Source organism: Lissotriton helveticus, chromosome 8, assembly GCF_964261635.1.
Source record: "Lissotriton helveticus chromosome 8, aLisHel1.1, whole genome shotgun sequence".
NCBI lineage: Eukaryota > Metazoa > Chordata > Amphibia > Caudata > Salamandridae > Lissotriton > Lissotriton helveticus.
In genome coordinates this window covers 1290319825-1290345591 of record NC_136069.1, presented here as the reverse complement: position 1 = coordinate 1290345591, position 25767 = coordinate 1290319825, and the positions used below count along the sequence as shown (strand labels likewise).

The 25767-nt window shown below is 44.3% G+C and overlaps 1 protein-coding gene across 1 annotated transcript in view; it reads right to left on the bottom strand.

The window, feature by feature from the left end:
- Positions 1-25767, bottom strand: part of MYO16 (myosin XVI) — a 2830569-nt gene that overhangs the window by 1430386 nt on the left and 1374416 nt on the right. Inside the window, exon 17 of the mRNA XM_078658257.1 lies at positions 7231-7342. Within this exon, the coding sequence (XP_078514383.1) occupies positions 7231-7342 (112 nt within the window). The remainder of the gene's footprint in view (positions 1-7230; positions 7343-25767) is intronic.

Here is a 25767-nt window from a genome sequence, read left to right as displayed (position 1 = left end):
ACTTGGACAACGTCCACAAGATCCCCTGGTTAAACTATGTCTCATCGTCCTTTAGCGAAATCTTTAACCTAGATATTGCTAATGACCCTTATGGTGCCGCTACTGTATCAAAAAAGGAACTCAAAAATGTCTTTATAGGGACTAAATCTAATCTACGCAGGGCTAAATGCAGCCTCATGTCAACGCATGTATATTACCATTCTAACATGACGGATGTCAGGGGCATGCCTATGTACCTTAAAACAATTACCAAGCAATCGCACCAGTTTGTCCTCACGAGGTTGAGACTTGGTATTGTACACAACCTAGTGGCTTTTCCAGTAATGAAAATTCATAGTCAATCCCCCTGCCCCAGTGATGGCCTATCTAGGCAAAGCACGTTGCACTTTCTGCTTATTTGCCCTCTTTATATGCACCTTCGTCGCTATTATCTCAGACCTGTTTTTAAGAAATATTCTGTGTATACCACAGCCCATGCATTGAAACTGTTATTTGCACTTGACACCATAGATATCTGTTTTTTTACTGCTACCTTTTTACTCAAAGCTGTTTCACACAGGAAAAGCCTGGTGTTTTAATCTTTCTAATTCCATTATTGATGAGTTGTTTCCCCAGTGATATGTCTGTAATCTGTGTTTTATATGTTGTATGCTTTTGTGATTGTTTTTAATAATCGAATAAAGCTTTGGAATTTTTGAATTTTTTTGACTTGCTTGTAGGCAATTAGTGAGTATGACAGATGTCCTGACAGGAAAAGTCAGAGTAAGGGACAGTGAGACCAGTCATAGAAAAAAATCAGCACTTAGGTACTACCACACAGATAAAGAATGTGGAGGAAACCACAAACAAGACGATCAGCAGGACTAAGAAAAAAAACACATTTTCTTTTTTTTTTTTAAACAGCCTTGTGAAAATCACAAGAAGTGAATAAAACATGTGCTCCAGCGTAACCCATTGAAATTCACCATGCTGAAAAAGAGCGAGAATCTTACTATAGAGAAAAGATTGCCATAGTGAGAAATAATGGCCTGGCCATTAACGTGGACAACAGAGTAGAAACTGTGGCCCGTGTCCCACTTCCCCAGTAGAAATTTAGATCCTTTGATCAAACAGAACTACAAAAGAAGGGTTGCTCAAAGGATGCTCCCTGTATTGATCAAGGAGAAACTAGAGATTCTCAAGAAAGGGATCTCATTGAACAAGATTTATAGAAACTCCCCGGGGGAGAAAAGTGAAAGGTCCCTATAAGGGATACTAAACATTATTTATCAGTGTAAAGTGCTTGGGCAAAATGTTTCAGCAAATAGAATGCGAGTCAGAGCTCCTAAATTCTAGACTACAAGTGGTTCTCATAAGTAGTGCGAAACCATAAACTGTTCTCAACAGTGAAAGAAGGATAAGAATAATACCTGCAGGAAGCAGGAAAACCACACCGGGGTTTACCAGTAGGTGGGATAGACAACCATGGACCCTGCCATGGAATGCTCAATCGAGAAAGAAATGAAGAACCAAAATCCCCATAAAAATGAAAATGAGTGGATTTAGGGAGACAGACACGAGCAACAGCAGAGCTAGGTTTCTGTTCTACTCCAACTGTTGCGAAGACACCGCAGAGTCAGCAGGAGCAACGAAAAGGTGGGGGCTGTCATAGGCATGTCAAGCAAAGTGGTCTGAACAGCCTCCAAAAAACAGAGGTGCATAACCAGGCATGATGATGTAGCGCCACTATAGAAGCCATGTCCCGACCAACCGAATCAGTGGCATCCATCCCCCATCTAGTAATTTAGCTGCGTGCTGCCAATTATGGATCAACTGGGTAAGCTCCCTCCGGGTGTCATCTGGAAGCGATGGCAACAGACGGGTCAATGAATCCTACAATGTATGGGAAAAGCGTCCAAGAACGCAAGATGTATTAAGGAATGCAAAAAAGAACTTGTGGAGATATGCCTGCCAAAAGTGTCCTGTCTCCTGGAATTTCTGTCTGATGGAACATTAGGGAGAGAGTCAATATCTTGTGACACCAAAACAGCCTGTACCACCAAACTATAAGGAGTAGGGTGCAGGACGAGACATGCCAGATTACCAGGGGCCGGATGGTGTCTGTGAGATATAGATCAACCCATCCGGGCCCCTCTATTGAGTTTATCTCAGATTCCAACAAAATCTCATATAGGGCAGCATGATAGGGAAGCATCAGCTCCACCCCTGTTTGTCCCTGATGGAAAACGCCAACTAGGGGATCAGTAGATTTTTCTAAAGAAGAAAAAGTTAAATCCAAAATCAGAGCAACTCGCTTTAGCATAACAGCTAAAGAGGAGCACATCTCTGTGGCAAGATCAAGACGGGAAAGAAGGCCCAAGGCTGGTGAAGACTTTAATCCAATAGCTTAACCCAGTTCATTTAGCCAGAGATCCTCCACAAGAGCCTGAGCAGCATCACATATCGGGTGCAAAAACCCTGACTTGTCCCCATCACCACCTCAACAGCGTTCCTCAGAAGGAAAAACATTAGTGAGCTCCACAGAAAGTGGAAGAAGTGTGTCCAAGATAGGCAGCCCCATTTTCTCTGCACTTGACGTCAACTGGCGCCAAATTGGTGACATATCGAAGTTGGAAAGGGGAAGTAGCACTGTGCCGATTGGTGCTGCTGATGTTGCTGTCAGGTGATCGGATACAAGAGCCGAAGGTGGGAACCCCAAAGGGCTGTGCACCAGCACCGATACGGAGTCGACCATCCAACCCAAGGGCTTAACCGAATCCGAGGGTGAACCCACCAGCATGACACAGTGGAGGCACCTCCCATCCCCTTTGGGCCCGAAGGCACTCCAGGGGAAGATGAAGGCCCAAATATAGCATACAGAAAGCAATACTATGCTTGCATCTGGATCAGAGATGCCCCAGCTCCAGGTTAGGCAAATGGTGAATTTGCACAAGAAGTCATCAACCGGCAAGCGAGATGAGGCATGAAAGTTGGAATCTCTGCGTGTTGAAGTCTGGGGATGCTGTAATTTCCACTGCCTGTGTCGAGACTTACTGTGGGACAACGATGGAGAGTGACGTCCACGGGAACGGCTCCTGGACCGGGCCCACGAACGTACTGTGCAGTGACTGTGAGAGCCGTGCTGACAGAAGCTTCATCCGACATCCCACAGCACCTTCGGTCGAAGTAGATGACAGGAATCTCACTCCTCAGAGTCAAGGTGCTCTCCCAAGCACCATATACAAATGGAGTGAGGGTCCATTGACAACATTTGCAAGCCACAAGACCCACAAGGTTTGAACAGACAAAGCACACTGTTTAAATGAAGAAATCATAGAAGTAGACCAAAAATGACCTGAGGTAAACTTTTCTCCGGATCAGCCTTTTAAGCTAGGAAAAGAAAAAAACTGACGTCAGAGCATTGGGTGCGGCTTATATGGACTCTTGTGACATTGCATACATGAAAGTCATCTGTACGGAGTTGTATGAAGCCCTCTACTGATGTGCAGGGGTACTGCTGAAGAAAATTTCCGGATGCTGTCTGACACCTGGGGAGAATTCTAAGGTAAAGAATCTGTGGCTAGACGTCTCAATCAGATTATATACTGCAATCATAAATACACAATCAATCACATACAATTGTATTTAACCAGAAAATAGTAGGATCCCAGGTTTTGGCTTAGCACTTGTGTTTCCTAGTACTTTGAATGACTGCCAGTTGTAGACCACATCAATCAACAACTTGGGAAAACTGGTCCTTTTCTGTGTTTCCTAACTGTTCAACCAAGGCTTGCTGATACGACATCTGATGATAATTACAGTAAAATAGAGTGAATCGAGCCCTAGATTATCGGCTGAGAAGCTCAAAATCGTAAATTTAGTGACACACAAATAGTTATACCAAATAGTTCACTAAATTCTCTAGTACCCAATAAGGCTAAGTATTGGAGTATTTCGCAAAGAGTTGGGTCGTATTTTGACTTAGAAAGCAGTGCAAGTCTTATTTATAGCCCAATTTGAAGAGGCGTAATGGGGTATTATAAAGATACTGGATACATTTTATATTGATGGGTTTTGAGCTGAAGCACATACAAGATCTGGTGGCTTAATTGAATATTCTTAAAAGTATCTTCCCTTGTAGCATTTATGCCTCGCCTAGCAGTCTCTCTGGTTGACAAATGGTCCAAATTATGTGTTTGACAATCCAATACTTAGACGATTAAAACAACCGATGGATCATTTACGAGAAATTGTTAAAAATTAAATATTTATAGAAAAAGGGCTCAAATTAACTTAATAAGCTGTAATCTTGATAAAGTATTTCTTTAATTGGATGTGTTTAGAAATACCTGAGACTGCAATAGAGTAGGCTTTTGGTAAATGTGTAGGATAAAAAAAATGTTTAAACAGTTGGCCCACGTTCTGTAGCCAGGTCTCACTCCTTAAAGAAACAATTGCGTCATTTTCAAATTTGGCGAGACACGGCTAAACCATAAGAATGTGAATCTAGTCTTTTGTGGGATCCCAAATATATGAGCCTAATACGTTTAAAATAAGAGGAGTAAAAAAACAAACAAACAAGAAGTGAGGTTAGATCACAGTATACATCTGAAAGAGGTAACCTCTACCCCACTACTTGTGCCAACCTTATAGAGAAGATGAACCAGCAACAAAATGTGAGGCAAGGTGAAGTCCAGGGCCACTTTCTACTGAAAGCTGTAGTAGTTTATTTGCTCAGCACACATTTGTACAGGCAAATACATGTATTTTAAGTAGATTTTATCTTGTGATAAAAAGCAATATGGAATTAACGAGATAGGATGCCCATTATTGGCAAATTTCATCTTCCCATAAAGCCTAGTGAAGACAAATCTATGTTTTGCAATTGGAAGGTTGTTGACGAGAGGGGACCTATAACTGAGTGTACCTATAACTGGGTGTAAACACCTCCTCCACTTGAGTGTAAATGTATCCCCATGGATGTTGCACTATAAACATATTGCTAATCTTTTTTACTTGTTGGATTAATAACATTTGTGCATTCCCTCAGTTAAATCAGTAACCCAATATGCCTGGGCAACATTTACTTTCACTGCCATGACATATGTGTGCATACACTGACACACTGAGACGCAAACACACACACACACACAAGTGCAATTCACTGCCATTGCACACATTTATTCTTAAAAGCACAAAAGTGAGAGGGTAGAGCCTTGGGGAAACGAAGAAGGTTTCAAATTTGACCCTCTCTTACAGAGAGAATCTAATTCCGTCTTGTGATTTCCATTGAATATCTATCACGCTACAATAGTTCCAACAAAATTGACAAATGTTGCAGAGAAAACCAATAGTGCTAAAGCGATAGACCTGCCTCTGTCTCGTTAGACTATCAACCTCCTCCTAACACTCATTAACTATCCATGCTAGGCCTTCTGCCAGGCGTGTAATGAAGGCCCTTGCAGTCACTGTGGCGGAGGGGGCTCCCAACCAGGTGCGCTGTCAACCCCCCCAGCTTTAGCAGGGGTTGGGCTCTTGATGGACCTCTTCTGTCTGCAACTTGGCAGGCAAAGGCGCTTAATTAATGTGAAAGGCTGGGATGGTGAGTGGATGGATGGGTGGATTCGGAATGGTGGATGGATGGGTGAGTGAGTGAGTGAGTGAGTGAGTGAGTGAGTGAGTGAGTGAGTGAGTGAGTGAGTGAGTGAGTGAGTGAAAGGGCATGGACAGGTGCATGGATGAATAAGCGAAACCAAGGATGTAATGTGGGGAAAGCAGAAGGGAGGAAGGATGGTTGAATGGAAGGGAGGATGGATGAGTGAAAAGGTGGATGGATTGAGGAAGAGTAAAAGGGTGGATGCATGAGTGAATTAAAGGATGGATGAGTGAAAGGGTAGATCAATGGATGGATGGAGGGAAGATTGGATAAATGGATGGATGTGAAAAGATGGATGAATGAGTTAAAGGATGCTTGGAAATATGGATGAGTGAAAGAATGGATGGATCAGTGAAAGGGGGTAGATGGGTGGCTGGATGAAAGGGTGGACAAATGGATGAATGACAGTGTGAATGGATAGGCGGCAGAGTGAAAGGATGGATGGATGAGTGAAAAGGTAAATGGATGGATAGATGAGTGGATGGATGGGTCAAAGAGTGGATGGCTGAGTGACAGGATGGATGGCCCAGTGAAAGAATGAATGGATGAGTGAAAGGATGGATTGATGAGTGAAAGGGAGATGGATGCATGGATGCTTGAATGGAGTGAAAGGGTGAATGGATGACTACAAGGATGGATGATTGAAAGGATGAATGAATGGATATGTTTGACCAATAGGTTTGGATATGAATAAGTTGATGGAAGGATGGATGGACGGAATGATGACAGAATGAACATTGGATGAAAGACTGAATAGATAGCAGAATGTACAGGTGAAATGTTGGATAACTACGGGTGGATTGAAGGATGAAAGAATGAATAGATAGATTATTGGATGGAAGAGACAAGCAACCTCTTCTAGGGAGGGTAGCAATGACTTGCTTCACTTCCTTTGTGCCATAAGAGCTTTGGTTCAAATTGGGGGGCATTTTAATGTTCTTGCTATTCCCCTGCTTTCAAACCTTTCAGGGACCCCACTGTGACTAAGGCCACCGGCAAGAGGTATAATGCTGCTTTTAAAATAAACAACTTGAATGTCTTTTGAGCACAACATATGATTGATGCTAGCTTAAAGAAAGGTAACAGGCTGAGTGTACATTGAGAATCATAGCTTCGTGAATACGCCTTGTATTTTTCATGTGTCCAAATGTATTTGATGCATTACTGTTTTGTGTCTAACAACCTCACTCACAGGGTAATCTTGTTATTGCGATTGGGCTTCCATCTGTATGAATGAATATATCCCTATTCATTCATCTGTTAATCAGTCTATCGGCTGATCAATCGCCAGACGAGTTATTTGTGTAGTGTGTATTTGGTTAGCTACGGGTTGGTCTACCTACCTGCCTGTCTAGCAATCAGTCTGTTCTATCTGACAGACATCGATGCCTGATCACAAACTAAAATAACATTGGCGACCATTGAAGGCGGCTGCGCCAATTCCTCAGCACTCCAAATATGATACTGTTGTTTTCCTTTCTGAGTAATGAGCGATACATATTCGCTTTGAATTTGTCTCTGAGTGCCCTAAGATAGTTTCGACTTGCTTTGAGTTGATTTCTCGGAAAGAGGTACATGCTGGCCACATAACTTACCAGATTGTTAAATCCTAAAACACCTAAGGCTTGTTTCAGGGAAACCAGTTTATCTTTGTTTTGAGCATTTGATGTTGTTGATGCATCATCCAGTACACTCTGGCTCAGGTACCTGCACAGACAGAAAAGCACGAAAACGTTACATTTTGGCACGGTGTCATGGCCGGGGGCTCTAATACATTCTAGCTACCCTAGCGCTCAGTACCCGGTGGGAACAATATAAAAGACTTGAACACAATGTACTAACTTGTTTACAACAGTTTCAGCGAACAAAGCACGCTTCTTGTCGGATAATGAATATGTGTTATAAAATATGTGTACCAATTTAAACATGATACTGGACAGTTTCGTAGAAAGATCCACTTTAAACAAATTAGGAAACATTTGCTTTCGTTTTTGCTGAGTTAACAGTCCTGTAAACTGTACACCACGGCACTTTCCTGAGTATAATAAACTGGTGTTGTTACTTCATGTCCGTTTTAGCAGTATAAAAACTTATTTTTTATTTAACTGATCATGTATGACCTTGACTTGCAAGATTAATGTGAGCTCTTCTTCATTTATTTGACCTTGTGTTTGATTAACATCGAATGTGGCAATTTGGCCTTGTTCGATGACTAAAAGAGTACTTGCTGCACACTGTTCTACAAAGAAAACTAAACTGTTTTGATTTTTAAACTCTGACCTAAATATATAAAGCTGTCTAAATAGCAAGACTAAAAAAAATACGTTGTTTTATTATGGATTTTCAACTAATACCACATTTACTTGTCTATCTGGAAAATTGTATGGTTTTGTGTTATTTACATAGAAAAGAAGCACAGAAAAACTCAAAAGTTTTGACTTTTCTACAGTGCATGCATATAGGCGCACAGCATCCATAATACTAATAAGCTAATTAGTTATTCATCTCTTCGCATCGCAATTCTTCAATTTCTATTCATTGTAAATAACAGATGGTCCTAATAAAAAACCTAATGATATGTAATTCATAGACTTGGAAAGATGAAATGCCGAGATGGCTTTGATCGATTCAAACTTGTGACCTGCAGATTACTGCCATCACCAGTGGTGAGCATTTAACTCAATTACAATCCTACTGACATGGCAGATACATGGAGATATGCAGACAGATCAACTTAACTAGAGACATCTATGCACACACAGAGATAAACATACCTCACACACAGAGCAGAGACAAACATACCTACAGCCAACTCTGTAACTCTTGAAGGCGTGCCAGAGCTAATTAATGACATACATCCAGCAAGGGACCTCCCACTGATTTGCATGTTGATATAAATTAGATCTGCTTACCTGAGCCAAAACCATGACATGTTTCGAGTCATAACTTTCCATTTGTCCTACATGGTCATATGAAGAAGACTGACCCGAAGAAGTTTCATTGTAAAATGGATGAAACACATTGACTGACTAATGGTGGATTTGTACTACTATGCAATTATACAATTGCAAAGAAGAATTATCATTGTTTTTCTCACGCAGTGAGTTGTGATCATTAATTTAGGAAATAGGAAATTGTTTAATGTGGTCATGCCATATAGTGGACTGAGGTGCAGCCAATTATTTGTGAAACATAATTCAGCAAAAATGAACATCACCACAAATAGAGAGACCACTTAAAATCCAGAGCTGGATGACCTTGAAGGCTTAGTGAAATCACTAAATAGTGCCTCCATGGACACAACAACAGAGCACTTACAGCAGCTTCTGGAGAAGACAAGTGAGTCTCACTAATTTTCCTGATTAAGGGATCAGCCCTATAACAAGCAGACAGTGCAATCCCACAGGCAGTAAGACAGAACAGGCCTGCATCAGAGACTAGTCTCTTACTATAGACAGGGACAAATACAGATCATCTTTGAAAGGGAGCCCTGAGGACTGGTAGGAGGTGGCGATAATGTTTTCCTCTTTAGCTCCCAGTACACTGACTGCCCCTAGACGAGACCTTTTCTGCCAAAATACAATACAATTTTAGAATTCGAGATACAGACAAGACTAATAGATGACTGAAATATTTGCTGAATTTAAGGCTTCACAAATGTACCCAGTTTAGCTATTGTCACTGCACATAATGTAATTTGCACTTTAGCATTTTCTATTTTTTGCATTACGATGATCACAACCCTAAAATCCTGTATGCACACTTGCATGCTGTAGTATCTCACTACAAGGAATACACAGACGCAGTAGTGATTGTTCAACTCCTTTATTCACTACGTCTGCTCGGCTCCCCGTCCCTACTCTAACTGCCCCTTCCTATCCTGTCCCCTCCTCTTCCCCTCTGCCCACCTAGCTCCGCCCACCCCAGCTACTGGACTGCTAACTTCATTACATCTCCCCCTTTCTTAATAAAGTAACAAGTGAAAGAAATAGAGATTAGTCCATCTCCTCAATCAGTCTCTTGGGAGGCCGCACGTGACGGCGTGGTCTCGCCGGTGTGGACACGGCGTATTCAGGTGAGGGCTCTTCTGGAGGTGAGAGTCCGGTGTCGGATGCAACAGTCTCAGGATTGTCCCTGCACACAGGCGTGGGGACTATGGGTGCACTTTCATGGACTTCAGGAGAGCACTTCTTAAAGTGAGAGGCGTTGCGGGTAACCCTTCGTGTCTCTGATTCCGCTGTCACCATGGTGCCCTTTTGTTGGGTGATTGTCAGGGGCTCATCTTTGAAACGACAATCAGTCTTCTGGCGTTGTTCCTGCTTGACAACGACTCTGTCGCCTTCTTTCAGGGAGGGGGACCGGGCCCTTCGTTTGCGGTCCGCATACTCTTTCATCTTGTCCTTGCGGTGTCGATCTGTGATGGCCATGTCTCTGTGTTGTTGATCCGACTGAGGTTTTTTCAGGGCTCCGTCCCATGTGGGGATCCGATTCCTCATGGTCCTCCCAAGCATGAGAGTCGCAGGGCATTGGCCCGTCGTAGAGTGAGGAGTGGTCCTGTATGCACTAAGGACCTCGTTCAGTGCTGACTGAAGATCTTTCCTTTCGGCCGTGGCTTGTTGGAATGTTCTCTTAATGGTGGACATGAATCTTTCCACGGTGCCGTTGGCCTGAGGCCAGAGTGGCGTGACTTTGCGATGTTGGAAGTCCATGTGTTTCGCGAAGTCGCTGAATTCATGACTATTGAATGGGGGCCCGTTGTCCGTCTTGATGACCCTGGGGACACCCCAAGTAGCGAAGACTTCCTCAAGCACCTTGAGGGTGCAGGCGGCACTGGTGGATGATATGAACTGGGCCACTGGGAATCTGGAGTATTCATCCAGGATGACGACTACATACTTCCCAGACTGCAAGGGGCCATAAAAGTCCATGGCAACTTCTTGCCATACCCCATCAGGCAACGGGGTCATCTGTAGAGGTACAGGTGGATTACTGTGGCTGGTCAGTTGACAGGGGTGGCAGTCTTTCAATGTGTCCTCGACCATCTGGTCGAGAGCTGGGAACCAGACACGTTCTCTCAGTGCTCTTTTGGTGGAGACGACTCCTCGATGACCTTCATGGGCTAAGTCGATCACTCCTTGTCTCAGTGTCGCTGGTATAACTAGTCTGTGATCTCTGAGGAGGAGGTCGTCACCGGTTACAGAGAGTTTGTCGGAGACATGCCGGAAGGCTTGTAGTTCTTTCTTGACAGCAGGGCTTTCCTCTTCCTCCTGCGGGTGGTATCTCCATCTGTTGGTTCGGGTGCGCTTTATCACTTCTTGTAGGATGCTGTCTTGGTTGGTCGCTTCCCGAATGGCCTGCATGGGGATGGCTGGTGGGCGAGCATGATTGGCCACGAAGTGAATGTATTCCTCCGCAATGGAGGGTGCAGTCTCTGATGAGTCTCGGGGGTGGCGAGACATATAGTCAGCTGGATTCTCATCCTTCCCCGGTTTGTGTACAATCGAGAACGTGTACTCTTGCAGCCGCAAGCCCCATCTCTCGATCCTGGGGGGCATCTTGCACTTGGGATTTCCATAGATCGTGACAAGTGCCTGATGGTCAGTTATGAGCGTGAAGTGTTTCCCGAATATGAAGATGTGGAAGTGTTCGCACGCCCACACGACAGCCAGGCTCTCCTTTTCCGGTTGGGAATATCGCTTCTCAGGGTCCGTTAGGCTCCGACTGGCATAGGCGATGATCCTCCTCTGATCCGACTCATGGTCGTACTGTGCCAGGATGGCTCCTAAGCCCACGGGGCTTGCGTCCACGGTGATTTCCGTTTTCCTCTTGGGATTGAAATAGGAGAGGCACTTCGCTGATTCCACGGCGTGTTTGATGTCTTTGAAGGCACGCTCACACTCCGGGGTCCATACAAATTGAGCGCCAGCTTTCGTGAGGAGCCTCAGAGGGTGACTTACGGTGGCGTAGTCACGAATGTAGCGAGCGCAGTAGCTAGCCATCCCAAGAAAGGAACGCAAGTCGTTGACATCAGCCGGGCTCTTGGTGTTGTTGAGCGTGGCGATTTTGTCCGGGTCCGGTTTCATGCCACTCGCTGAGAAGATGTGCCCGAAGAATTTCAGGGTCGACTGATGAAATTCGCATTTGTCCTTGTTGAGGGTCAACCCAGCTTCCATCAGAGCGAGGCAGACACGATCAAGGGCGGTGTCATGCTCTTGCGTGTCCGAACCGTAGACCAGGATATCATCGCTGTAATTAAGGGCGTTAGGGATGTGGTGGATGACAAGACGTATGGCCTCCTGGAAGATCTCGGCGGCTGAAGAGACGCCAAAACTGAGACGTTTGTAGCGGAAAAGACCAAGATGGGTGGTAAACGTCGTGATGGGGCGAGAGCTGTTGTCAAGCTCGAGCTGATGGTAGCCCTTGTTCAGGTCCAGTTTAGAGAACACGGTTGCCCCGTTGAGGGCCGTGATCATGTCGCTCAGGAGAGGGCCTGGGTGTCTCTCCCTCTCAATAGCTGTGTTCGGCAGACGCATGTCCACACAGAGACGGACTTTGTTTTGTGAGCCTTTCTTGGGGACGATAACCACCGGGGACACCCATGGAGTGGGGCCCGCAGTGCGTTCAATGATGTCGGCGTCCAAAAGTTCCTGCAGTTCACAAATCAACCGCGGATTGCAGGTGAAATGGCACTCTTCGCGGGTGTTGAGCCACTGGTTTGATTCGCTCGTTGATATGCAAGTGAATTTGATGACCCTTCAGCTTCCCCAGACCTCGGAAGAGGGAAGGGAATTTTCCGGCGCAGTCCGAGATGTCATGGACGTTGAAGAGGATGTGCAGCAGCTGAAGACGTTCCGCCGTAGGGAGGCGCAGCAGACAGTCAGCCTCAGGACCTTTAATTACATGGATAACTGCCGGGATGGAGAGCTTGCCGTGCGTGAGAGTGGTGTCAAACTTGCCCAGGCATTGGAGAGGTTTCTTCGCCATCCAGGTGTAGACACGGACAGGCGCGAAATGCAGACGCGGTTTGGGGTCCATGCGGTCGTGCTCAGCAACAGATATGTAGTTGAGCGATGCTCTGCTGTCCATCATGAATTTGGCGGCATGGTTGCCCACTTTGATGTTGAGGCGTGGATAGCGTTTGAACTGATCATGGTCAGCGAAATTGACGTATTCGGTGGTGTAGGATGAATGTCTGGATGAGGACGACCTTGAGTCTCTTGAGGGGGAACGACGGTCCCATCGGGAGCGCCGAGAGTCGTGACTGGAGTGTGACGACGTGGGAGATCTGGGCGGCTCTTCTTGAACTGCTCTGATGTGATGACGCTTGGCCTCCGATCGAGAGGGCCGCTGCGACCCATCATGTCTGTCACCTTGTTTTTCTTTGTGGTAGTCTCCACACCTGGCCTCAAAGTGGTTGGACCGTCCACATTTTCTGCACCGTTGGCCCATGGCAGGGCAAGAGTCGATGTGAGGGTAGTCGTATCCGCACCTGAAGCAACGCCTCGTGCGTTCAGGTCGGCGATCTCTTCTTCCAGATACTTTCCTTCTGTAGTCCGGGCGTCGCCTGGGCGAGTACTTGGAGCGCCGTGATCTGTCTCGCGGGTGGCGTCTTCCACTGTCGCGCCGATCCTGTCGTCCCTGTCGTTTCTCAGTGATGCGGTTGGCATGTTCACGGCTGGTGCTGGGTCCTGTTTCAATTTCCGCCGCATTTTCTTCGGCTTGGTCGTACAGTCGGGAGTTTTCTTCAATCTCCGCCAATTCCTGTGGCTTTCTCAGTAGTCGCCGTCTCAGTGACTCCGAGTGACACCCCGTGATTATTTGAGATTTGATTTCTGCATCCGGCGAGAAGTTGGTAAAGTCACAATGTTGGGACTGCCGCCGCAGTCGATGTATGAAAGAGCTCAGTGGTTCTTCTTTTCCCTGGCGCTGCTGGTGGAACTTGTGTCTCTCATAATCGACGTTTCTCTTATGCAGAAAACGGTTATTTAGAACAGTTCTTACTTTATCATAGGTGTCACCATCGGTGGCTGGGATCTCTCGGACGATCTTGCTTATTTCGCGTCCCCCTAGGTTGCGAAGAGCTATGATCTTGTCTTTGTCTGGTTCAATTTTGGACCCTTCAATATAGTCCTCAAAGTCCTCTAGCCATTCCTGCCATTTTAGTCCCATGCTGCTTCCTGTAGTGATTGACAGTGGCTCCGGGGCTCGCAGGTGGGTGCCTCCTTTGACGTCCTTCTGCGCGGGATTCTGCGCGGGAGGGTTGGACATCTTGGCGATGAGTTTTGGCGCCCGTGCCCACTTCCTGCGTCAGCGACTGGTATGTGTTTCCAAGGTTCGTTCTCTTGTGGCTAGCAATGCTTGTTCGTTTCTTGTAGCTATCAATGCTTGTTTTCGTTCCAATGCTTGTTCTTTTGTCAATATTTGCTTTCTCTGTCTCTTTTCTGGATGCCTGACTTTAAAATGGCCGCCTCAATTTTGCCCAGGGAGGATGTCCCAGAAGTCGCCTGACTTAAAGATGGCCGCTCCCTCTGCCATACACGAGGTTCTCTCCCTCTCTCCAACCACTCACACCCAGGGCTGCTGGACTCACAGGTACAGGTGGCTGCAGCTTCAACTTCACAGGGGTGGTTTGGGGGTCTTCCGACGCTCAGCGCGACCTTCTCGCTGCGCGCGCCGCCCTGATGCTAATCCTCACGCATCAGGCGGTCAGACTTCAGTCTCCGGCAATGTCGGTGCCGGCTGGGTGCTTTGCCGCTTGCTGGCGCGGCGCTTTTCTCACTAGCGCAATGCTTTGAGGAGTGATGGGGCAATGTCGGAGTGGGCTCCCGACTCTCACTCACAGTTTTCGTTGGGTCTTCGCGCCCATTCGTCTCGCGCGTCCCGCGCTGTCGGCTCCTCTTCTTCTGGCGCTTTTCTCCGCGCTCTTTCTTTTCCTCGGCCTCACTGCGCAGCGGAGCTTGGAACGCTCCACGCTGCGGGACGGGGTGCAGTCTGGTGGGTCTGCTGCTGGATCCCGCCCTCTGTCGCCAGTTGTAGTATCTCACTACAAGGAATACACAGACGCAGTAGTGATTGTTCAACTCCTTTATTCACTACGTCTGCTCGGCTCCCCGTCCCTACTCTAACTGCCCCTTCCTATCCTGTCCCCTCCTCTTCCCCTCTGCCCACCTAGCTCCGCCCACCCCAGCTACTGGACTGCTAACTTCATTACACATGCTTATATACAATGAAAATATGACATACTAGTGCCCAAGACTGGGCATTAATCTTTATGAAAACAATGTGCGGCTGTGAGTCTGAAATACCTAAATGCTGAGCACTGGCCGAGTAACCCTGGTTCTTACTTCCAGTACCATGACACTTCAGAACGGTATTCCTCCTCTTTTTCACAATATAGTATCAGAGCCATGATGAGGCCACTCTACACCACACAAATTATGCTCCTAGTTCACAGTTAATTGTATCTGACCACCCCTGCTTGATCTTCCCTTTGTTATTGTTATTCCTTGCATGCGTTGACATTCAGTTTCATGTGACATTGTAACCATTGAAACTGTACATTTCATGCCAAAACTATAGATGAATAAAACAGCACATCTGAGGTGTTCATTTTGTTTGTTTATTCAATGTCTAGATAAATCTATTTTTCTATTACACATACACACAAAATAGGGCTTTTTAATTAGTATCTATCTATCTATCTATCTATCTATCTATCTATCTATCTATCTATCTATCTATCTATCTATCTATCTATCTATCTATCTATCTATCTATCTATCTATCTATCTATCTACCTATCTTTATGTGTAAAACAGGAAGCAAGAAACTGGGTAGTTTCCAGGTTTTGGCAGAGATTAGCTGCTTTATATTGAGCACCCTACAACACCAGTGACACTCTGAATCTCCTCACCTCAAATGTCAGCTTTTCTAGCTGAGTTTTGAGCATAGGATTAGCCCAGTGTCACCCATGCCGAGCCAGAAAGGGCCAAAGTATTTTGCCATTTCCACAGCAAAGTCCTTAAGCATTGAATTAGCAAAGTTTCGTTTACGCTGAGCCACTGGTGTAACAAAACTTGAGGGGGCCTCCCTGCAAGGTGCGTGGAGGGGCCCCCTCCAGGCTCAATCAGGAGCTCTCCGGCCAGAGTGCTGAGCTGAGGGGCCACCTCCGCACTGCGGGGGCTGTGGTGGCCTGTGTTACCCCCCTGCGCTGAGCTGACAAATGACAAAAGCCTTTTACCACTCCAGGCACAATATAACTCCTTTGGATTGGTAAAATATCATCCAAGCCACCTGGAATGAATACAAGGAACACCTGGGGTGTTTTCCTTTAGGTAAAACTCATCAGAGAGGTACAGCTTTATCCACACACAAAGGAACACCCACTATAAATTAAGACAATACCCTTCCAGGCTCAGAATGCAGAATACATTAAGCAAAACAGGAAGCAATGAACTCTGGGTAGTTCCCAGGTTTAGACGGAGAGCAGCTTCTTTAGAGGGAGAACCCTCGAACATCAGTGACTCTGAATCTGCTATTGGTAATGTTTTTATAAATGACCCTTGGGTGTCAACCCACATGAATCTTTTTAACTTATGGGGAGGGGCGTTAATGGGGGCCCCTCCTAAGTCCGTTTTAACCCTAGTGACTTCATGCCCCTGGACCTCACACATTTTAAGAACGAGAGAGCGGCATGGAACCCCTCTCCCTGGGCCAGCTTCAGGGCTGGGGGCACCATCTCCTGGAGTCTGGCACACGATTGGGAGGGGGACAATAGCCCCCCCTAGCTGAGCTGAATTTTGCCTCCCAGGACCCCATACCCTGGGGCAAGGCAACATTTTAAAAGGTAGGGAGGCATGGGATCCCCCTTACCATGCCTCTCTTAGGACCCAGAGAACCCATCCCCGGGAGCTGTTTGCCTTGTTAGAGGAGGCGGCGTGGCCTGATCTAAGCAGTGCCTCAGAGACCCCATCCTCCAGGACACTGATGTTTTCTGCCAGGAAAAGTATTTTTATATATAATTTTTTTTCAGAGTTTATATAGCGCAAGGTAGACCTGAAGATATCAGGTATCAAAGCGCTTTACATGAGCACCAGTTTTGTTACAGATGGACACGTTCATTTTTTATACACAACCAATTAGGTGAGTTAGAAGCCATACCACCTTAAATTGTTGATGCTACATTTGTTTTTAACCATACGTTTTTTACAGTTGTCCACAGGAGCATGCCCACCATGTTGCTCACTAAGGATTTACACGAACACTTGTTCATTTATTTTTTACTCACATGCTAGCAGCACCTGATCTAACATGTCACAAGGAATGTACATTATTACCCATTCTTTCATTTCCATACCTATTGTGATTTGCTCCTTTTCTCCTAATCCAGTTAGATGCAGCCCAACACAGGTATCAGCAGGAAACACCAATTTTTCTGTGAGCTAATTACACTTGAATGTATTCTAAATATTAGACACTAACCATACTGACGTAGACAGTCGAAACCTTAGATACACTTTCTACTTATAGGTCCTGAAGAATCGCTAGCCATTGCACGAGAGCGAGAAACATGTTGACCGACTATAGCACACACTAAACCGTGAGTCGTGAATTGGAAGCATAATATTCCAGCGAGTACGGGATAGTTTTGATTTTAATTAGAGCAGGGGACCCTCAGAATAAAGTCATTCCTGGTACTCCTAGCTTTATTTTAACCCACACTTACACGTCTACGCACTTCTGGCCCCGCACCCGCACTTCATCTAAACGGCAGTTGGATAAAAGATCTCCGCCAAAGAGCCACTCTTTGAGGTGAAGCCCGTTGGGTATTGCACCGCCGACCCAACGAGGAGCAATCCCAGATGATGAAGCATGACACCTGAAAGGGTATGTGAGGGCATTACATCCAACAAAATGGATGCCCAACCGTAGGACTCCACGAGGCCCTACAACATCCTGTACACCACTGGGACACGTATATTCCTTAAGCTTAGGAACAGCCCAGCCTTTTTGTAATTACTCTTCATCTGAGGGCACAGCTGTGGCTGGACCTACCACTCACTAGGAGTGGTGATTGCCGTCTCCAAAAAGATTTCTCCCTCTTGTTGTGAACTATAATGAAATATTCACTTTACTATAATGTTCCTTGAACCTTTGTTTTTCCAGTGAATTTATAAGCTTATTTTATGTTATTCAAGTTAAGATATCGTTACAATTCCTAACTATGACGCCACTTTAAACTTTGTTCTTTTAAGAGAATTTCCATGTTTAGTTTAACGTAAAATAAGATGTCTGTCACCCTGCACAGCGCAGGGTTGGGCCCTGGGCTTAGCGTAAGTGTTAAGTAAGTGTATAGAATAACCTAAGATATACTCTACCACCAAAACTAGTTTCTGTGACTATGACACGCAATAGATCACTCAAAGACTCATATACTTGAGAGTCTGCATTAATAGAGATTTAGAGGAGCTGGTGGCAGGCAACCTGATACTATCTAATGAACAGAACAAAGAATAATTCTGTGAAATGATACAACCTCAACAGAGGGTAGAGTGCAAGCAATAAAAATGAAGGCACCAAGATTAAATTATATGTTTGCAATTCTGCCAATACTGGTTCATAAAATATTATTAACTGACATTATCTCCGACATTAAATTGTATGTATGGAGCAGAATTAGACCAACACTAAAATCACTGAAAGTGTCAACAAACACCTTTTATAGAGGGTTTTAATTACTCCATATGATGTAATACTACCTGCCCACTCACTTATCACAATTGACCTATTTCTTATCACAACCACATGAAGAACATGCATAGGCGACCATAGAAAGTAAAGTGTTTCATCATCCTAAGACGTCCTTCTGAGTTTATATACACAACAAATCACCTACAGTGAACAAACAAATTAATTGATCTATGTTAGCTAACTGAAAAATTGCACAAAGAGAGCTAAAACCTATTAGTACATTAAAAGGCATTCATCTGGATAAACACAGGCTTGCTGATAGGTGGAAAAATGCATTGGAACAGTTGGGGTGAAAGAGGGATCCCCTCACTAGAAGAGCTATTCCTTGACAGATTGCACACACCTTTAAACTCACAATATTCCGAACGTAGTCTATAAGACTAGGACTACTGGAAATTCCACCAACTGGTATATTTCTTATGTACCAACCTAGAAACACTCTTACTTATGTTGCAAACATCTCCCATCAATACATGGGGTCTTTACCATCAAGTATTATCTGGATTATATATGGGGTTCTCATTACTCACATGATATAAAAACCCTCTTAGTACGTATTCAGACTGCAATGGCAAGTAAAGCTCAGATAGGAATACACCCTGGGGGAATCGTAAAGTGTTCTGCAACAATATGACAGATTATGCAAAATGTGCAAGATATCTTTCCTTTCTTTGCTGCTTGCATTGCAACTTTGAAAGCTACTGTTTATTAATTACTGATTAGACATTTGTTGCATTAGACAACTGATAGTGAGGGTCACAGCACAGAACCTGTGGATGTATGATGTTGCAACGCATACTTTTACAAAGCAAACCTTTACAACGCATTTTTTACAACGCAACATCCATTACAATGCATTCCATTACAACGCATGCCATTACAACGAATTTTTAAAAACTACCTTTACAACGCATTCCATTACAACGCATACTACCTTTACAACGCACACCATTACAATGCATAACATTACATTGCATGTATGGTAAGTATTGGATAGTGTAGGGGTAAAAATTACTATTCTAACTCCAATGGGGGTGCAACAGTAGGGTAAGTGTTGGATAGTGTAGGGGTAAAAATTACTATTCTAACTCCAGGGGGGTGCAACAGTAGGGTAAGTGTTGGAGAGTGTAGGGGTAAAAATTACTATTCTAACTCCAGGTGGTGCAACAGTAGGGTAACTGTTGGATAGTGTAACGGTACTATGCGTTGTAATGTTATGCGTTGTAATGGTATGCGTTGTAATGACATGCGTTGTAGTGGTATGCGTTGTAGGGTCATGCGTTGTAATGGATGCATTGTAATGGCATGCGATGTAATGGATGTTGCGTTGTAAAAGTTTCGTTGTAATGGTAGTGCGTTGTAAAAGTTGCGTTGTAAAGGTTGTTTCCCGAACCTGTAGACAGGGAGAATGATTCATGGGAAGACGATATTGCAAACAAGAAAGGATATGCCCACAACATTCAAGAACATGGTTGAAAAACGATTGTACTGGGGAGAAGATGGAGAGTAGACCCAGGAGCATGCTGACCTCCTATTGGTTGACATGAAGAAGAAAGAACAATTATGTTACAAACTCAGAAGATGTGTGTATTTATTACTGCCTGTTCCTAGACTATTTAAGCAGATTCAAGCAGATTTTTCTGTGAGACAGATTCTTTCACCCTTTGATGCAGAGCATACTGATTGCCTTTCCCCAGACTCTCAGAGAGGAGACTCTGAACTGAGTTTCTTGGCCATCTCTTTATGGGAAATCTTAGTCATTCCTTGAACTGCTGTTATTTGAGCTGATATTACTTTCCAGCTTATTATGCCAAAGCTTTATGTTTATGATCCATTCTCTCTTCAGAACACTTCATGAGTTCTGAGGTGACACCTACAACCTTTGTTGTATTTATCTCAGCCTTAGCTTAGAATAGGGATGTTTCTTAATGGCACGTGCTTGTTATATTTACGTTATCAATGCTTATTTTTGCGGACTTGATTCATCTTCCTACTAAATATCGATTTATTGATTGTTAATCTTTACTGATGATTACTAGAATATAATACTTTAATAAACAAATGAATTACAAAAAGAGATAAAATAAAACCTGTTAACTCAAATAAACTCTTTATTTTGACTGAACTAAGGTAATGATAATTGGTCTTGCTTTATTTTGGAATTTTTGGGATTTAATTTGACATCTCAGCTGACAAGAAAGATCCATCAGCCTGATCCATTGTACGTGGGGTTCTTGTGGATGAGTAAGTGACAAACGAAACCCTGTACTCCACCATCCATCTTACATGATACAAAAGACATAACTGAACAGACCACATACAATCATTGGTGAATTGTAATGTCTCTATTAGCAGTCAACTTTTATATATTACGCTATTAGTACTAAAGAATCATAACTATGACGATTTTCCCAACAGAAATCCTGAGGATCAGCAAATCTGAAAATGTATATCAAATGAAGGATCGAATATATATTCTCAACATCTCAGACTGACACTCATCATACTCCCTTACCTTATTCCTCAAAAAGACAAGTATGGATAAAATGTCGAACTCGCCCCTTATATTTGGAACCAAACACAATGAAAGGAGAAGAAAACACCACACAAGCATTGTTTGGAATTCTTTCATTGCGTCAAACATGGTGATGTTTCATGATGCCTTCTTATACGTCTGTCGTAGGATTCAAGTAAATTGCATTTTTTGTCATTCGACAACATGATAAAAAAGAGAAATAGCAATTGCAGTGTTTATCAATGTGCATCTATTTATTTTTGATTCCTGACATTTGCTTTTAATCAATACATTATTCTCATGCAGGCAGGGGTGTAACTAAAAGTGCCCTGATTTGAAAACGAGGACAATTATCTATTAATATCGCTTTCTTATAGGTATTACCAAAAACGCCTGCCTTGACGTGTTTGTAAGACAAATGGTATTTGAGTTCTAATACCATCAGTGAACCAACAATGTAAGCACCAGACATTGCATTAATATCTGAGAAAGCAAACTAAATTCGGACACTTGCATACCTTTATATCTCAAACAATTGCAAAGCAAATATGCACAATACTACCTTCTTTTAGTTTAAATACAATTATATGTCAGATTGGCACAAATAAGGCAAACCTACACACTGTATAGAATGGTAGAAAGGCACTAAACTGAACAATACATATTAATAATCAAAATACTCCTGGGCAATACTGGTGATTGTTGGTTTTGCAAGAATTGTCATTGTTTGGATAGAAATGTCCCCTACATGATGCATATTTGTGTTTTGCTGACCTGAGTGCCCGGCTGTAAGTGTGAGGTGTCCAGGTTTTTGATTTTGCCCCAAGCCTCATGCTAACGCAGTGTTTGCACAAAGGCTAAAGCCTATCGCTTGACAATAGTGAGGGCCCGGACCTGGAGTGGTGCACCAAACATGCTCTCATTTGTCAGATAATAGACTGACATCCCTGTCATGGTTGTAGCAGGGTAGAGCAGTGGTGGCAGAATACCTTGTATCCTGAATCAGTAGTAGTGACCAGACCTTTATATCTGTGACAATGGAGTGGAGGCCTGCTAGCTCACTCCTATAAAATTTGTTTCTATGTGATAACCCCGTTCCTTGTGCTAACATCCTAAGTGTTTATTATGCATGTTTGTGGCCTGTGTGGTGCATGTAGTATGTGTATGAGTAAACCAGAGTAATGGTGGACTGCATGTTTCATTTTAGAATCCTGTGCACAAGACGGAGGATTGGTTGTTTTCCTAGACAGTGCAAGTAAATTGAATTTATATCCCATGTGTCTTAACCTGTATAAAAGTGGGAACCATTGACACATGTGTTCCAGTTCCAGGTTCTATTCAGTCAAGGAAGGGTGTGATTTAAAAAGTACTCAGATGATTACTGGATAATTAGGGTTTGTGCCTGCCAGACAGCCAGCTTCCTAGAGGTGGTGGGACATCACCTGGAGTATGGCTTACTAGAAAATGGAGAGTCAACCTGCTACTGAGAAAGGTAAGAAGCCTCCCAACCCTACAGAGGTGTGACTTACTAGAGGAGCCAGAGCAGCTTGACATCCAGTGGTATGTGAGCCTGATAACTGAAGGAGGATTGCTGCCTTTGAGCTTGTGCATTCAAAAAGCGATGGACGAAATGCTTGAATTAATCTCAGCCACTGATATTTACTCGGTTACATCCCTGTTCAGGCTGGATTGTTCCCATTGGAGCAGGGTCAAAACCGATTTTTGCATATAGCTGAGTTCAAACTGAGGTGGCATGGTGTCAAAAATAACAATAGCCTGGGATCTGGCACGAGTAATTACCAGTGGCTGAGATTAATTAATGCATTCAATCCATCATTTTTGTATACTTTTTTGTGTCACCTTGAGGCTTGTGGGCAGCAGTCTTTCCATGAAAGGGTTTTTAGGATGTAACACAGTCAGCAGCCCTCACCGCTGCTATCATGAAGTTTGTGCCTGAGGCAGAGTGTGCCACCACTTAGAAGATGTGCCTAAGATGAACATGTCGGCTCCATCCAAGCCTGTGTCCAAGGTGTGACGTGCCACCGCAACTGAGACACCCGTGTGACTCAACTTGTGCTGCTGTGACCTTGATCATGGTGGCTCACCTACCAGGCCTCACCCGTGACCTAGAAGAGGGTCCACAATTGACAGAGTCATCGCCTCCCTGTGAGGACATTGGATGGCAGCTCCCACTATCATCCTGATGACATCTTCCCTCAGATTACGGGTCAAGCCTCCAGCTGGCATGTCTCCTCCGAGAAGCGGAAATGAAGCAAGATCTGTGCTGCAGGTCTCTGACATATACCAGAGAACAGACTGAGGCATGTGCTGTGGCAATACTGTACAATGACAGAGGCTTGCTTAAGAACTGAGCGCTACAGCTGAAATCTGGGGTAATCAGCATTTAAGCACTGATACATCCTTAATGGGCAAAAGTTGCACCAAGTCAGCAGAACTTGAGTGTACCACCTGAGTCTAGATTTGGCACCCAAGAGGGACACCAGGACCCCACCAAAGGATTTCGCTAGGACTGCTGTACACATAGATCAGTAGCCCAGCTGCAGGTAGCCTTCTTAGCTTTAACATGCCTTTCTTATTTCGTTGCTTTGTACTGTTAAATGCTTTACACTAGTTCCTTTGCCTGAGCCTTGCTGCTAGAAGCCATAGCTACCCGGGGTGGAGCTTAAAGTTGTGCAAACGAGCCTGACTTGACCCAAGACAGTGTTTACGAGTGTATTCCACGGTAAGGCCACACAGCCATATCATATAATACACTCAAATCATCACAATATACAAGTAAGTACCTGAAAGCTGGGATGGAAGGGAGAGAAGACAGAATCTGAGGAATGGAGTAGGCACAAATAGGCTGTGACCATGAAACTGAAAGACGAACTATCATAAATGACAGTTTGCATGCTCCTTGGCTAGTGATCTCTCGGTGAAGGGAAAGGATCTTACAAGAAACCAAGGATCAGATTCATATCAGAGATTCATGAGATACCTAGCAGCTTCTTTGGAGAAATGGCCCCTGGTGGTTCTCTGTGCCAGAGTCACAAGCTTTGGAATCTAGCTGGCACATTTGGTAGCAAAGGCAATCACGATTTGAATATAAACAGACAAGAAGGCAAAAGAAAATCCTCCTTTATTGTCACATGATAGTGACACCATACTGGGGGAGGGGCAAATAGCTCTGCTAGGTACTAGGTTTCTGTGGAGCAGACTAGCTGCTCACTTGTAAGGAATGGGACGGGGAGACAGGACGAGGAGGTAATGGACTCAAGGTCAGGATCAAGACTGGAATACACTGAACATAAGGTAAGGAGTTCACATGTGACATGGCAGATCCGGAAGATTGCAAACAAGACTAAGAACAATGAGTTTCACGGAAACCAAGAGGCAGGAAAACAAGAGATACAAACTGAATCAAAAGACAAGCAGCAAGGATGAGCATGAGGGCGCTAAACAACCAAGTCAGTTGTGAGCTGCTGCACTCTGGATTCACGGGGCAGAAATAGCTGGAAACTTTGGGGAGGAGCACAGGTGCAAGAGAGAGCCAGGTGCAAGGAGTAAACTAGGTGCAAAAAAATCAAGGAACCACCAATAAAAAAAGTCCAAACTAGGACTTGGAGAGGCAAAGACCATCAACACCAGGAGACACAATACAATAAATAGGAATGCCTGTAACGGAGTACCAATAGGAGACAAGAAAGTGACAAGTCCAGAAGGCAGGTATAAAATGATTAGTAAGGCTGCTGGATACAGAAATCAAGAGAGAGGACAGAGCACTACAACCTGGATGTAACCAGGGCAGGCCTTGGAGACAGAAAGGACTAAAAGGACCATGAGGCATCAGGAAGAGGGTTTGGAAGCCTAGACTGGAATTTAATCTGGAGTTATGAATGCAAGAGAGTGCAAAGAGTTCTGTCATAATATGGCTTAACATCTGCACCCCACAACCCCCTGAGCTCCACCTAATGGCAGAATGGCAGAATCCTGACACCTCTCTTATAGGTTGACCTACTGATCATGCTAGAAAGTTAACTCATAAATGTTCTGTTCTGTGACTGAATACTGTTCCAGTAGATATTAGCAGACAGCCATTGGTGGTAAATGAAATTCACTTCTAAAGTCTTTAGGGTTTGAAATCTCTTTTTAGGTCTCGCCTGGCTTTGCAGCGCAAAGTGCTGTCGATGGGCGAGAGATATTGTAAGAGAGCAGATTACAGAGGGGGACCTGAAGCCCCGCCCCTCATTTCCATTGGCTGGCGTGGCCTGCCATTGGAAATGAGGTATTTTTGTTTCCGCCCTTTTGCCTTTTTGTCCGGCCCATCCGGACTGTCTTGTCTGCTTTGCGTCTGTCGCAAAGCATTTTCTTATCTTTATCGGGGCCATCTGTTTTCACCCATGTTTATTTTTGCACCCCACTTTCAGTGAAAGTGAAAGCGCGATGCAAATGTTCAGTCAGGAGCACAGCGTGCTAGGAAACTACTCAATGGCTCTAAATATACCTCTGCTGTTCGGAGCTGCTTGAATTAAAGTTTCCTCAAGTCCCTCCTTTACAGAAAGGCTATTTTCATTGGATGGGGCTGCCAAGGGTGGGTGGCATGAGTGCGGGTTTAGCTCCAGCCTTGATGCGACTTAAATCAATGCAGATTTATACTGATTTTGTTAGGGATGGTCATTGCATCTAAATGGCCTTCCACTCCAGGGTTCATGCATGCATTTCCATATATTTCATTAGTTTATGAAACCGCATACCAAGCAGGCATATCTTCAGTTAGATGTTACATCTGTTTTCCCATCATTATGACCATAGTCTCGTATGTTGACATGACTGCTTAAAAAATTAATCCACTTGTTCAGCCTCT